General features: G+C 37.2%; 1 protein-coding gene across 1 annotated transcript in view; it reads right to left on the minus strand.

Annotated features, from left to right (window-relative positions):
- Positions 1–14,947, minus strand: part of PPP4R2 (protein phosphatase 4 regulatory subunit 2) — a 29,237-nt gene that overhangs the window by 7,673 nt on the left and 6,617 nt on the right. Inside the window, exon 3 of the mRNA XM_054076685.1 lies at positions 3,595–3,765. Coding sequence (XP_053932660.1) covers positions 3,595–3,765 — 171 coding nt within the window. The remainder of the gene's footprint in view (positions 1–3,594; positions 3,766–14,947) is intronic.

Consider the following 14,947-nt stretch of genomic DNA (forward strand, 5'->3'; position numbering starts at 1 on the left):
TCAGAACTGTCCATGTATTACATCACTGAGGAAGTTATAATCCTCAATGGGACAACACTATGGACATAGGCTAGAGCGCAACTACCCTTGGCTCTGGTTCCAATACAGCTATCGAAGAAACACAGAAGTTATATCTCATTTAGCCTATCAGCTAATGCCTTCCTCTGCTGTTCATCCTGATTTACTCCATACCAACTTATCTTTATATGACTTCTAAGAACAGAAAGATGGTGAAATTAATCTCCACGAATCAGCTGTGAAGAGTTAGAATACAGCTGATGAATGATCAAATACATTAAACACTTGCAAAAAGTAATGCTATAAGATGACAGCATTTCTAAAACATTTGTTTTGACATGTTATTGCATAAAAGCAAGAAATAGCAGAAAGTGAGTGTTTCAGCACACAGGCAAAATACTTCTGGGTCAAAATATGGAGGTGAAATGCATAATTCCTACCCCATCCCCAAAATCTGCTAAGTACAAACAAGGAACAAGTATCCCATTTAATTCATTTTATTACATGAAGGTTCTTAGGCTTGGCAATGGTTCTACTATTATTAATTTCTCTAAAGCTTCCTTGGTATCAATCAAATAGTGCTGCAGTTTAGAAACTTCTGGTGAAGCAGTAATCCTTCTGACACCCAAATTCTTCATGATGTTCAGCTTGTGTGTAGTGCCCTCTTAACAAAATTCCAACTTTTAACCCAGCCACAAAGAATTTATTTCATCTGTTCTCTTTCCCACATAGGGACATTGCTAATTTTATCTACTGTTTCCATTGATGGCTCTTTGATTTGGGGTTGAAAAATCCATAATTAGAGACTAATTTTTTAATATACAAGACTGTCCATTCAAAATCAATTTATTTCACAGAAACAAAATCAAAGGTTGGAATTATTTTTCATCAGCCAAATCTGTACAAAACCCTGGAGACTCACGGCCTAGCTAATCTGCATTTAGCTGGCCCTAACTGGACACCTGGGATACTAAGACATGAAGCATTTTGTAAATCTCAACACCGTATCCTCTACTCAAGAAAGTATGCAGCCTGCAACTAACTCCAGAAATAAAAGTTTCCTTCCTATTTTACCTTCAGCTATGAAATGTTTAAACAAAAGCTAAAGCGACTTCATTTCCCTCCAAAATTTTCCATTGTAAACTGAACTTCATTTACTGGGCAGCAGATGGCACCAAGTGTTACACTATCACAACCTTCGCATGTTGTTTGTTCAACATTTGTAAACGTTTTTAGTTGGCAAAAGCCAAAGTTAACTTCACCTCGTCAATTGTTTCCTGTAAATACAGCATTTTAAAACAGTTTAAAAATGTGATTTTTTAAAATCAAAGTGATTGAAATAGGTATAAATCTATACATGAACTCCACTGTAAGTCTGCGAGCACTGTGAGAACGGATCTTCAATGCTCAGAAGTTTTTCAGTACATGAGCTGCATGAATAAATCTGCCTACTTAAGGTAACCACTTAAAATTATATATGAACACACTAAAAACCGTGCTTCATAGCACTACAGACTATAAAGAATTGCAAACCAAAATTTCATTGTATGGATGGACAGAAGAGGGATCTGGAAAAACTATTTTTAGCAGCCATATTAAATTGTAGCCAAACCATACATATACCCAAATGAAAATTTGGATTATGATTATGCCCATTTTATTTGTTTTGTGGAGAATCCTCCATTATCTGACAACCCCAATAGCTTACCTTGGAACTTTCTGCTTCATTAGCAAAGGATAAAGAAAACACAAGTCTTAAGAACTTTCTACTCCAAAGCAATTCTAAAGCATAGGATGAGAATCTGGCTCTGCAAGCATGTTACACAATGTCAAACAAGATACAGTACAGTTAGAACAGCCAGTTTGAGCTTTCTTTAAAAGACACTTCATCTAGAGAGATCCCCAGACAGAAGTACTTAATCTGTCGCTTCTCTGACTTGAACAAAAAAAAAAAGGCTAAAAATAAATCTAACTAGTTTTAAAGACTAGTTCTTTTAAACAAACATTAATAAAATCAACCTAATAATAGGGTCCCATCAAGTGACTTCCTTCTGCACTATGGTACTTGAAATGACATCTACAACTCCAAATAAGAAGCCTGAACATATCTGATCACACAACCCCAAACCTGCTGGTGTTTTTGGACATATCTCCAAAGGATTCAGCTTTCACAATCATATCCTCATCAGCAGGATTTACTGAATGAACTATTCTACAATCCAAAATTCTGAAACACTTTAATGGATTATTTTCTTTAACTAATGTACATATCTTGCTTCCTCAAAGACTGGGTGGCTCACTTCAAAGTATGAGGAAGTTGAGCACTGGTAAGTGTTACAGCAATAGATCAAAACAGCAGGGCCAGAGCAAGCTCCAGACTTGGTCACCCAGAGGTTTGTTTAGTACACTTTGAAACAACAGAAGATAACAGCGGCCCATTCATTAGCTGTCTCCATGAGAGAACATAACAAATTTTGTGGGCAGTGAAGCATTAACAAAAAGCTGGGGGAGGCAGCAGAAAGGCAGACGCAGGCATAAAGGATAGGCTTGTTTTTAAATTCCTTCAGTCAAGTAGCCTGGTACAACTATTGGGTAGCTGAGAACAAGCTGAATTTCCCATTCTTCAAAATATCTTACACAAGCACAATTTGAGGAGGGTGAGATCTGACTTAAGACACACTTAAAACTGCAAATAAATTAAGTAGTGTGGGACAATGACAGTAAAAATTACTAGCCTAGCATCAAAATATGATACTAAGGACGTGTTAGTAGCACTTTCAATCTGAAATTTCAGGGTAACAGGGAAGCAAGCTTTATAGCACACCCCTTTACTGACAGGCTGAGAAAAATACTGAGAAAGTCTCTCTTAAGCAAGTCTCCAGACTCGCAAGCAGGATGACTCAGTTCATAGTAAACATGTAATCCAGTTTAGAAACAGGAAAAATACTATATAATCTATCAAAAAAGATACACCAAATAAAATACAAAAAAAAGAGGAACTTTAAAGGAAACAAATTGTCCATACTTATGAAAGCAGCAAATGGTGTACAATTGCATCTAAGGCACTGGCAGCAACAGAATTAAGTATCATTCGATCGACACATTTGAATCTGGCACAGTTTAACAATTCAGAACAAAACATGCCCTGCCTCACAGTCTTGCAATTTTTATAATGGCATTACTTCTTCAAAAGCTACTGAATTGCCACAAAGCAATTAAGAACTGAACACCAGAAAACTTCTTTCAATTAGGTATTTTGAAATATAAATTTCATTTTATTTTACCAGTTAAATGCACAAAGCAATAATATCATGCTTAATTGAAGAGCATCATTTAAAAAGTAACTACAAATTGGAAAAAATGAAGCAACTGATGTCAAGGATATCATAATTTTCATTCAAAGATAGAACAATAAAGTGAAAGTTCTGAAAGTACTGTAATGTATTTCCAAGGTATATATTTGCTTCTGCTTATCTATCTGAGGAAACAAAATGGGCAGTCACAGAGTACAAACTACCAAGCTGAAACTTAGGAAATTTTTGTTACCCCGATTTTCAGAAAACAAGGAGTACATACCCGTTAAAGCCAGTGACGATTTTCAGGATTCTTTCTTTCATCTCTTCGAAGGGAATATATTCCACATTGGGATTGGGGGGCCCTCTCGGTTCTGGAGCTGAGGTTCTGAAATCATCCATTACTTTCTCCAGTTTGAAAATAAAATAGCCTTTAAACTGAGACCACTGAACCCTGCATCAAACAAAAGACATACACGACTCAGTCCTAAAACCACAGAAAAACAGCCTCACTTTGTTTGCAAAACAATGTTAATGCTGGTAATACCAGTCCTAATATAAATGAGGCAAGTAAGGCAGTATCATTTTTCTTCCTGAATTTGAAGCGTGATAACTGCTTCAATAATCACTGTAGAACAATATTACACAAGTCAATTGCCATTAACAACAGGGTAAGCCATCTCCTTAAAAAAAAAGAAAATCAATATCCACTTACCATTCCAACTTAAACACAAAATACGCACACCTTCTATATAATTTACCAGTGAGCCTACGTGCTGCCTAAAGTTTTCATTGAGCTCAAGAGAGGACAAAAAAATACAAAACAAAAAATAATAAACAAAAATAAAAGTTTAAGAGAGTTTCAAGTCTGAAAACTATACAGCAACTGTACATAGCATTATCTGCTTCCGACACAAAATCCTATGAAAAGGCCTTTTGTAACTAACCACTCGGTACCCATGCACTTTAAAAAGCATTTAATAAGACTTTTTCTCAGAAAAGCAAATATATTTTCCATTAGTTAACACTTGCTGATGAATATTTGAGGAAAACTACTTTGCCTCCTGAAAAACATTCCCACAACAGTATGGACTCAAGATCTTCCAAATTCCCTTCTGCCTTACCATTTAGTTTTATCATGTATAGAATTCTATGTATTGAAATTTCCAAGAAAACGGACCTTCCACATTGCATACTATGGACAAGATGGGAAACTGCCCAGAAAGCCCTTCTGCACCAGTCGCTCCACACAACACCCACAGAAGAAGTTCTGGGCATCCTTTGGCTAGGGAAAATTAGCAGCACTGGAAGCAACTCAAAAACTACCAATTTAGTTCAGTTACTATCAAGTTTATTCTATTCATGCTGATGTAGGAGCTACAGGACAGAGATGATAGTGGATAAAAAGAAGAAACGGGTTAATAACCAATAATAAAGCAAGATAATTTTATCTTTGACATTTTCTATAACACATGCAATCTGGAATGAACAGGCTCAAATCAAATGAGCATAAAAACTGAACCCCTGGACAGCCCTTCAGCTCATGCCAAAAGACATACTATTTACCCACAGGCTGTACTTCTTCAGGCTGTCTTTGCTAGCAATGCTAGCTTGAACAGCCCTGTCTATTTTCAACCCCACAAAACATCTGACCCTCCGTCACGCTGATACAACTATTTTTGCTATGAGCTACATGTGGAGATTCCTCAATAAAGTGATAATGTTTGTGTGCTGAGTGCTATTCTGAAGCACCACCGCTACCAAACGCAAAACTACAGGACAAAAGTCTCATTAATCTCCTTGCACCAGAAAAACAGTGAGATGTTATCGTTGCCTTAATTTTCTCCTTGATCTCAAATAAATGAGATGAAAGAGGGGGAAACTACGCTCAAGTTTAGCTACAGAGATACAAACACGAAATTCCCATCTTGTATCAAGAGTGATAAATTTACAAGAATGGAAAGAAAAACAAAAAGGAGGCGGGGAGGGGGGAGGGATGGACAGGGTTCCAAAAGGGAATGGATAGGTTAAAAAGCATCAATTCTCACTGGATTATTTCTCCAATTAGCATTATACATCCAAAGCAGAAAATATTCATGTTTCCAATGTACAATATTAGACTTTACTACTACAAGTGTTAAATTAAAATGCTATCCAACTCTGCAGTGCTACAAGACCAAAACTTTCATAACTAATCACAGACTTAATACATAAGCACATCACAAAACACAGATGGAAGAGATCCACTGAACAACCTCATGACAGAGTTTTTTGACAAGTCCGTTTAATTTTTTTTTTCACACTTCAAACTTGAGCTGTTCTTTATTTTCATTGTTATTTACTTCTTGCTAAATAGTAACATAACTTTTCATTCACTATTAACCCATCAGTGCAGTGTTGCTGAAATAGAGCAACAACATATGAGGTGCAAAATGGCAATCTACTGCCTGAAAGCCGTACAGTACCCACTGGCTCCTCTTTACAATGTTGAAGCTGCAGAAAAAGAATGTAACATTTTGCTCCTAGAAGTCCAGAAACTGTCAATTCTTTTAAACCAAAGTATTTAAATTAGTATTTCTTCTATCATAAAGAGGCTAAGAACCTACATCTGCAATACACTGCAATGCTGACATAGAAAGCATCTTTCATCATGTATTTCAAAGCACTTGATAAATAACTGCCAACCGGGTGACACAGTCCAGCTTACAAACAGAAGCAGCAGAGTTTAAGGATAAACTTAGCCTGCAGTCACAAGCATGACTACAGCTAACCCAGATATAGCAACACTAGCTTCAAATCAACTAAACAAGCTCTTGTTAGAACTGGTGTAAGCACAGCAGCAGGAGCTCAGGACACACCTACTGTTTAGAAATTTAACTGTTTCTCAACCAGGAATTTTCAACATTAATGAATTCTCTGCTGCTGCGAATGCACTACAAGCAGTATGAAGCCAACTGGTTAAAAGCAATGGTACATTCACATTGCTATCATAAATGCAACTGAGATCATACCATAAACAACTGCTTCAAAGTCAGAGGTGTGTCTTACACTTTAGAGCATAATCTCCTGACTTCGCTGTCGTAATTTAGACATTAAAACATGCTCCCATTTAGATGATGGTCTTGAAGCACTTTCAATCTATGCAGTGGTTTCTGATGTACAGTTTTATCCCAGTACCAATATAGTTACACGGGAACTCCATCCACTCAACGGGAAATATTGGCACCACTAAAGACTGAGTCAGCTCCAGACACTTCAACCCGTGGGCAAAATTTAGTCCTGCAGTGGAAACACAGTGACTTCCTGAAAGGCAGGAAGAAGGAGGAAAGTTTCTGGAGACTACAATGCAAGTCACTTGCTTCTTTTAGGCCAAACTCTTCTATCACCATACTAGGATGAAGAATCCCCACCTTCTACACACCACCCTTCAGTCACCTCCTTGCTGCCTTTACTACCAGCTGAGTAAGCAAGCAGTCCCTCTTTCCTTCTTCTTCCCTTAATTATTCTAGTGGCCTGACCAACGCAGAAAGGGGACAGAACTACACACTATACCTGCAGGAGAAAGAAAATCATTCAAAAGCAAGCAGGAGCAGCTCTGGAAAGCATGTTTCTGCTTCTTTGGCTTTCACTCAGAACGGAAGTTACTTCCTTTTCCCTCAAAGCCAAGCTCTTCATCAGCAACAGCAGCATCTGCCCCCATGTAATCAGACAGGGACAGTCTGCTTCCTAGAAAGCTGTGTACCATGCCTCCAGTTTAAGCCAACTCTGAAAAGCCCTCAGAAAAGAAGCACAAAACACAAGGTGGATTAATAAAGGCTTTATATAAAAAGAACCTTCCTTTAACCCATCTTAATTATGCATATTTGTTAAAGAAAAACTTATCTACCCTTGTGGCAATGTACTGCAAAGTTTAAACACTATTTTTAAACTGTTTGAAAAAGATTACACCCAAATCAATCTACAAAGCTGTAAAGTATCCAGCTGTGCATCTGAGAAAAACAAGTTTTTCAAATAATGAACTCGCTTCTGTCAAAACTAACAAAAAATAATTTCTGCAGGGAAAGTAAGTGTTTAATTTCCACTTCAGTGGAAGTGCTCACCAGTTGAGTGTCTAAAGAGGAAAGATACTTTTCCTGTTTTACCAGTTTATGACAATGACACGTAGAAATTGCTATCAGCTAAACTCTTGAAACTCACTGGCATCTCATCCCTAGAGAAAATTACTTTGTTCATAAACAACAGGCAGAACTGTTAAGCCAATACAACATAAAAATTAAGACTAAAAATGGCATTTCTTCCTAATTATCAAAGCAATCAGTATCTACACCTCTAGAAATTTTAAGTTATCAGCTGACATCGAAATACTGGTCACTTAGAAAGCCAGACAAAAGTGAGAAGACATCGATAAATGGCAAATACCTGTTTTGAAAAAAGCAAAGAAAAATCTTCCATATGTATCACAAGCTGCCCGAGAACAACTCTAGCATTAGGATGCAAGACCTCTGTTTTGCTGCTTTGTTACATAAATGGGAGACACTTCCGTAGTTACCCGGAGATGGAAGGAGAACACACTTCCACACAGCTTTATGTACAAACTCCACTGGAAAATAACTGACAAACGCTTTAAGTTCTGTACAGAAACCAAATTGTAGAAATGCCACAGAGAAAATACTATTCATGCTGTCTTCTGAGCAGGCGTGTTTATAAGTACTTCCTCATCCCACTCAGCATTGTACATAATCACTTTTCTTAAACACACTTATGTCTTCTAAACCATGCCTTTCCTGTCCACAACACTAATTTGTGAATTAGTACAAGCAACGAGAGCTCTTTTATAGCCACTCAAACATTCCTGCAAACACTAAGATTTGTAAAAGTATCTTCAGGAACAACACTGCAAAAAATTAGTTGATCCTAAAATGTTTTGGTTCAGTGTACTTTCATTCTAGAGAATGACAACTTTGAAGTTTTTTTATGTATCAAGACATCTAAAGTATCTTTCACTACAGTAACTGGGTCACCCTATGTAAACATACCTGTACAAAGACAGTTCCCCTGGGCTAACAAGACTGTAGTTTCACAGATCTCCCAATCATCATAAGCTGGCATTTTTTCTTAAATGAAGAGTTCCCTGCTTCCCTCCCAAGAGCTCCTGCACCACCCTTCCCTTGTATCAACTTCCTGTCAGTTTCACTCCAACACACAGAAAATCAGAGGAAGAAATTGACTTTATGAAAAAAGCACCTAGATATCTTTACGGTGGTCGCTTCCAACTCAAACCAAGGTAAGATATCCAAATCATGAAATCAGCAAGCAGAGATTAAATAACAGGCTACAGGGGAAAAAAACACTGATAAATTAAAAATAAAAAACCCACACACAATCTCAGGACGGGTTCAAAATTACTAAATGAAGCCAAGAAACTTGAGCTCTATGAAGACACAAAGGAATACAAGGAAACTCTACAGTCAGCAATACTGCTATAACATACTCAAGCACTGAAAGTTGATGAGGAAGCAAAAATCTCTCCACTGCATCATGAAGGAAGAACTAAAGAGATGAATTTAGACAAGGGACAGAACCTAGAATTACCAGAGCAGAAACAAGGAATAACAGTATCCTAAACAACTTTGCTCTCTAATGAAAGTAAAATGTTTCACACCTATACTTGAATTGTACTATTTTCTGCTGGAACTAATTAATTATTACAAATCAAAGTTTGCCAAGCAACATTAACCAAGCTCAGAAATCCACCAATTCTGCTCAATAAACAGCACTCCTCAACAAAGAACAGAGATCACCCTAGACAAAAAGCAGTTGAAGTATTCTGCTGGTGTGCTTTGATTTAAAAGAATTACCAGCATAAAGTTTCTTGCAAGGTGCAACTGCTTCTTACAACATAATTTGCACAGAACTCAACTTTCCAAACAAGCATATGAAAAACAAAACTGCATTTTATATACAAATAACCTCATCCTATCACTCCCTGAGTGCAAAAAGCTTCTTCCCATTTCCTTATCCTTAGCTTACTCAAAATGCTTGCACTGATGAAACTAAGAAAGCAGCTTTCTCCCTTATGGCACTGTTATTGCAAGAGGAAACCCCTCTAACAGCTTGCACTATCAAGGTGCCTATTATACATCAGAGAATTAAATGGTATTTTGTTCTGACTGTTGGACAGTCATATTTCATTCTTTCACCACTTTGTTTATTCACTTCAGGAGACTTGAAACTTCAACAAAAATAGCAGAAAGACAGAAACATTTAACAAAGTTGTTAGGGCAAGATATGACAAACACTAAAAACCAAGCAAAAGTAAAAGGCAACTGAAGAACCTGAAATGGAGAAGAAAATCTTGCTCACAGTCTGGAGAATCACGGAAAAACATCAACTTTCAAGAATGACAACAAGATACGAGACAAAGCTGTAACTGAAATATCCCTACCCCTCCTTCATACAAACACAATGCCTTCCCTACTGTTTTTAAGAAAAATTATCCATGTTGAACAAGTGATACAGTTCTTTCTCACGTATTGAGTACTACACTGGAAGACTTTGTTACAACACTGTGATCCCAAACATTACTACATGACTTGGACACGAAGTATACATCAGACTACAAGTCTCCACAAGTGCAGACAATAACTAGGGTAAGTTATCTACCTCCTTTTTTACCAACTGTATTAAACATCAGACATAACACTACAGTAGTACATATGGCTTATGCACTTTAGACAAACTCTATAGGATTTTAAGTTTCTGATTTCAATAAGACTTGTGGAAGGTAAGCCAGGACATTACCTAAAATTAACTGAAGAACAGGAAGAATAATTCAGAGTGCCTGAAATAAGGCTACCCCTAAAACCAAGGCACTGTAATTATTTCATAAATCTTTCTGGAATTGCTTTGCAGATTACAGGTTTAATTAAGAAAAACATTATATTGAAAGAACGTTAAGCTTCCAGAGACCTAGCTATGTACTTAAAACATTAAGAGTCCCAGGAGTCCTGGTGGAACGTCTGTCTTCAGATTTGGCAGTGTTTAAGTTCACTGTGAAATTACTTGGTTTAAATTTTAAGATGATGCCATCTGTTTTTGAGAGAGGCTATAATACCACAAAGAACATAAAAAGAAAAGGAAAACAAAGTAGATCTTCTATTGATTCTGTTCACTGAACAGGCCATAAAAGGAACATCAGAAATTAATAAAAGAAAGGAGCACTTCCCTCTCCACCATTCTGCTACTCTAAAAGCAGAAAACCAAGAAAGTACGAACGGCATGTTTAGAATACAAATGCTTCATGCTCTGCTAAGCTGATTTTAAGGCAAAGTCCCCAGAACACAGGAGGAAAGAATCCAAGGACAATTTTAAAGGGATTCACCCAACAGGTAACAAGAGAGACTAGTCACTTAGATTAATTTCCCTCCTCCTCCCCAATTATTGTTGACTCAGATTACACTCCCATAGAGACTTGCTAGTAGGAAACAGGTGTTAAGTGAAATAATTTGCCAACTTTTATAAGCATTTCTTCTCTTTTGTGCCTCGCTCTAGAGCTCACAAAAGATGAAGATATATTCTAAAACACAGTGATTTCCCCAGGCTGTCAGAAGCAAAAGTTGAAGTTTCATTCAAAACAAGTTAATTCCTTTTCTATTCTGGTCTTTCAATGGGATCTCCAAAACTATTTGAAAAGTCAAAAGGTAAAGAAAATAAAAAACATCCAGCAATCATGTATCCAATTCAAATCCCTGTGCAAGGTGGGGAACTCCCTAGGTCTGCTCTTCCACAGCCTTGTTGCAAGATGTACCTAAACAGGAATGTTGTGAACTACATGGAATACACCACTTCTAAAACCAAAAGCCCATTTCTGCCACCAGAGAGCACAGAATTTATCACCAGGCATAAGAAGCACCAGGGTGATTCCCATCCCACAGGCTGCGGAAAGGGCAGCACCCGAGTGTAGTAGCTAAAGCTGTGCAGAGGAACTGATGGACTGCAGTCCTCCTGGGGAAAAGAGACTCAGACCACTCTTCCTCTCACTCACCTCCTTCCTCCATTATCTCTGTTCTTCGGGATGAAAAGACAGTAGACAGAGCCTACTCCCTCTATTATTTTGTTGTTCTGTTTACCTTACTTAGCACACTCTAATTTCAGATCTATTGAATTGGTATAAACAAGGATAGCTGGAAGTACACAATTATATAGATGAGGGTGCACAAGCTAAAAATCATGTTAAGAAATGTCTGTAAAACACAACTCCTATCATTTTCGCACACAGACAAAAAAAGGTTTTGTACAGGAATTACTATTTATTTTTTGCTATTTATTGTATAAATAATAAAAATTGCTTCTTAACAAGGAGTGCTCACTGGTGGAGAAATGGCTTTGTTTCAGAAAATACCTTTGAAAATTTCTGGGATAGAAAGCTGTCAACACTGAACTCCCATTAACAGGGAGATCAGCTCTGCTGCAGCTCAGTAGGGATTTCATCTCAGTACCCAGGAGGAGGGTGCTGCCTCACCACATACTTAGCCTTATACCTGGTCTATGCCAAAAGAGGCAAGTCTGCTCTGCTGCTCCCACACATTCCTGTGATCCCACACAGAGGGAGGTGAAGCAGATTGCTAATCTAGCCACAAAATTAATGCGCCAGATAAGGAAGAACAAGATGTGCAATGTCACTAGTGGAGAGCAGAGCCATTCCTGTAAGCAACTACCCTAATACACCAGATAAAAGAACGTACCTCATTTAATTCCACTGTCACTTTAAAAACATGCTTTGAATTCTAAACTTATTTACTTACAATGCTTTATTTTAATACTCACTATTTTGATGTAATCAATTTCAGTGTCAGCATTTTGCACATTGTTGCTATTTTCATCATCCACATAGTGCAGCTTAACATGGGAAATTCCAAACAACAACAATAGATTTACACAGTAAAATCCCCCATGCATCAATGCAGACTGCTTTCTTAAATGCTTCTGGCAAGATAAACCCTTCAACCTAACAACCAATTAAAACCATAAGCAAGTGCTAAACTCTTTACCAGTATTTCTGAATGTGTAACAAATGTTAAACTTTAGGTGAATCAGCACGCTGTATTTCAGGAGCATTGGGCTTTGTCATAAACAGCATACTCCTGTTAGAAAACACACCGGCAAGTGCTCTTCTTGGGGGAGTGTCCTGTTCACTCTCACCTGATAAATCATGTACAATTAAAACTTTCTCACATTTTATCTTCAGTAGGATTTGACCTCATGTTACCTTTCACTTTAATTAAAAATATATTGAAGAGCTCAAAAGAGGAAAAACTGGTATTTCCCACAAGCACAGACCGTGTTTTTCCATTTTCACTTGCTGATTGTTGTCAGCCTAAATTAAGTCCTCACTCTCCTCATGAGCATGATGAGCTCATTCCAGAACCACGGAAACTGGAATACATTAGAACTACATTTACTTCGGTAGTACAAGTGTTCACCTCTTTACTACTTGCAAATTACTACTGCTATTGCCAGGAACAACAAAGATTAAGATTTAGTTATGGAAACAGACAGCTGATGAAGACATTAAAGTAGTATCTGTAATCATCAAGGGACTAATTCTGATCTCTCCTGATAAATATTCAGCTGGCTCCAACAGAACACAGCTGTCAGAAGAACAGAAAGAATCTGAACTAGGACTTAATTTTTCAATAAAGTACGTTTCTTAACATAGTTACCTGAAAACAAATGAACTCAAGTACTTTTATTTTAAAGGCAAAAACTGACCACAGAACAAAAAAAGTACAAGATTACAACAGATTCTTGATTCAAGAACTAAGTTAAATACACACAAAATAACCAAAAGTTTTTTCAAAACTTCCAAAAACCACCTGCAGTGGTTTATCTATAACAACAAATGTGAAAGTAGATTACATTTTCATTAAATTTCCCTCTTCCACTTGAAAATTCACTTGGAAGTTCTCTTTAGCTGATAAGAATAAACTGGTGTATTCACTGAACTATTCCACTTACTGTCCTTGTTCACTATGTACTAACACGTAAATTGTTACCTCACACTGATTTCTTTTTCTTCAAATAATTTCATTTATGCACATAGTTAAATAACATTTCTTCTAAATCTGATTTTATTACAAGCACAATGATGACCCCAGATAACAACTTGCCTATAAAGGGCACACCAACTACTGCAGGCTCAGTGTCTTCCTCTTGTCATATATTTTACAGGACACTTTCTTTACCTCAACAGATTTTATTTCTGTAGTTCTGAATAATTTTTTTTCCCAACATTCTGTGTAATTATTACAGTTAACGTCAGTAAAAAAAAAATTAGTTAGCACTCTTTGTTATCTCTATTTGATTATCTTAAAACTATTTGAGTTTTGCATACTTTTTAACCTGATTGATGATCTTCTAAATAATATTTGCTGCATAACTTAATTATAAAAACACAAAGAATTATTCAGGAACTCTCAGCAATTACTGTGTGCAGCAACTGTTTTCTCAGCCCACATCTGCCTCTTTCTCTAGAATGCATCTTCAAGACATGCTAGATGACTACATGCTTCTGCAATATTTAATGTAATACTTTAATCCAGTTATTATTACAAACTATACTGGGAATAATTATTTCAAAGACATATGATTTCAGTGACCATATTTTTGTAACTTCATCTTTAAACTTCAATTAAAGGACATTTCATATCAACCTTAGAACTCTAAGCAGTATTGCTTAAGTGACTAGCAAAGAAGTTTGGGAGCATGGAAGGTTATCTGACCTCTCACAAATTATAAAACACACAAGCCCTAAGAACATTTATATTCATTTGCTCTACCAAAGATAACGGTAGCCGCATTTGAACAGCGCTAGCCAAACAGATAGCCAAGAGCATACAGGTGTTATCTGTGTCAAAATACCTCCCCCAAAACCACTGACACAGTCCAGATCTGCCTTTAACATGATTGGAAGCTTTGTTGAAATTTAGAAAACCATATTTATTTTGACTCTAACAATTATGTGGATTATTCTGAGCTTTTCTTTATTTCCTCTTCAGATAAAATTTCACTGAACAGATTAGTGTTCACTAAGACACTGAAGCTCTTCCAGATACCACAAGTTTGCACAGAATAAGCAAATGAAACAAATGTTTTAAGTCCTCTGGTAAGCACAGCTATGACTGTTTAGCGACCAGTGCATGGAGATGTGCAGGCAGCCTCAGAAGAGCAGTAGACCACATTGAGGTAATACTATCAAATCTTTATTATACTGAGCAATAAAGCTGGGAAACCAGACAAAGGAAAATGCACCATGTCCAACCACTTCAGGATCTGAATTTACTTTGCACTGTATTTCTGTGCTTGCCAGTTCATGCGTTGTCCCACAAAACACAGGCTTCACTCAGGTCGGAAAGCAGTTCTACTAGGATCAGGTAAATTGCACCTCTACTACAAATTCCTTCCAAAACCAGAAACAAAAGCCACCCCAACTGGCTCCTGACAAGGCAGGTCAGCTGACCCATGCTAAGCTTGGGTTGACAAGGCATCCCTCACCTGAGTGATCCAATACAAAGGCATAGGGTGTTTCTGCATCACCACACTCCCTTACTACTTCTGAGCAAAGCCTCATCAGGTGT

This window comes from Cuculus canorus, chromosome 11 (assembly GCF_017976375.1).
Source record: "Cuculus canorus isolate bCucCan1 chromosome 11, bCucCan1.pri, whole genome shotgun sequence".
Classification (NCBI taxonomy): domain Eukaryota; kingdom Metazoa; phylum Chordata; class Aves; order Cuculiformes; family Cuculidae; genus Cuculus; species Cuculus canorus.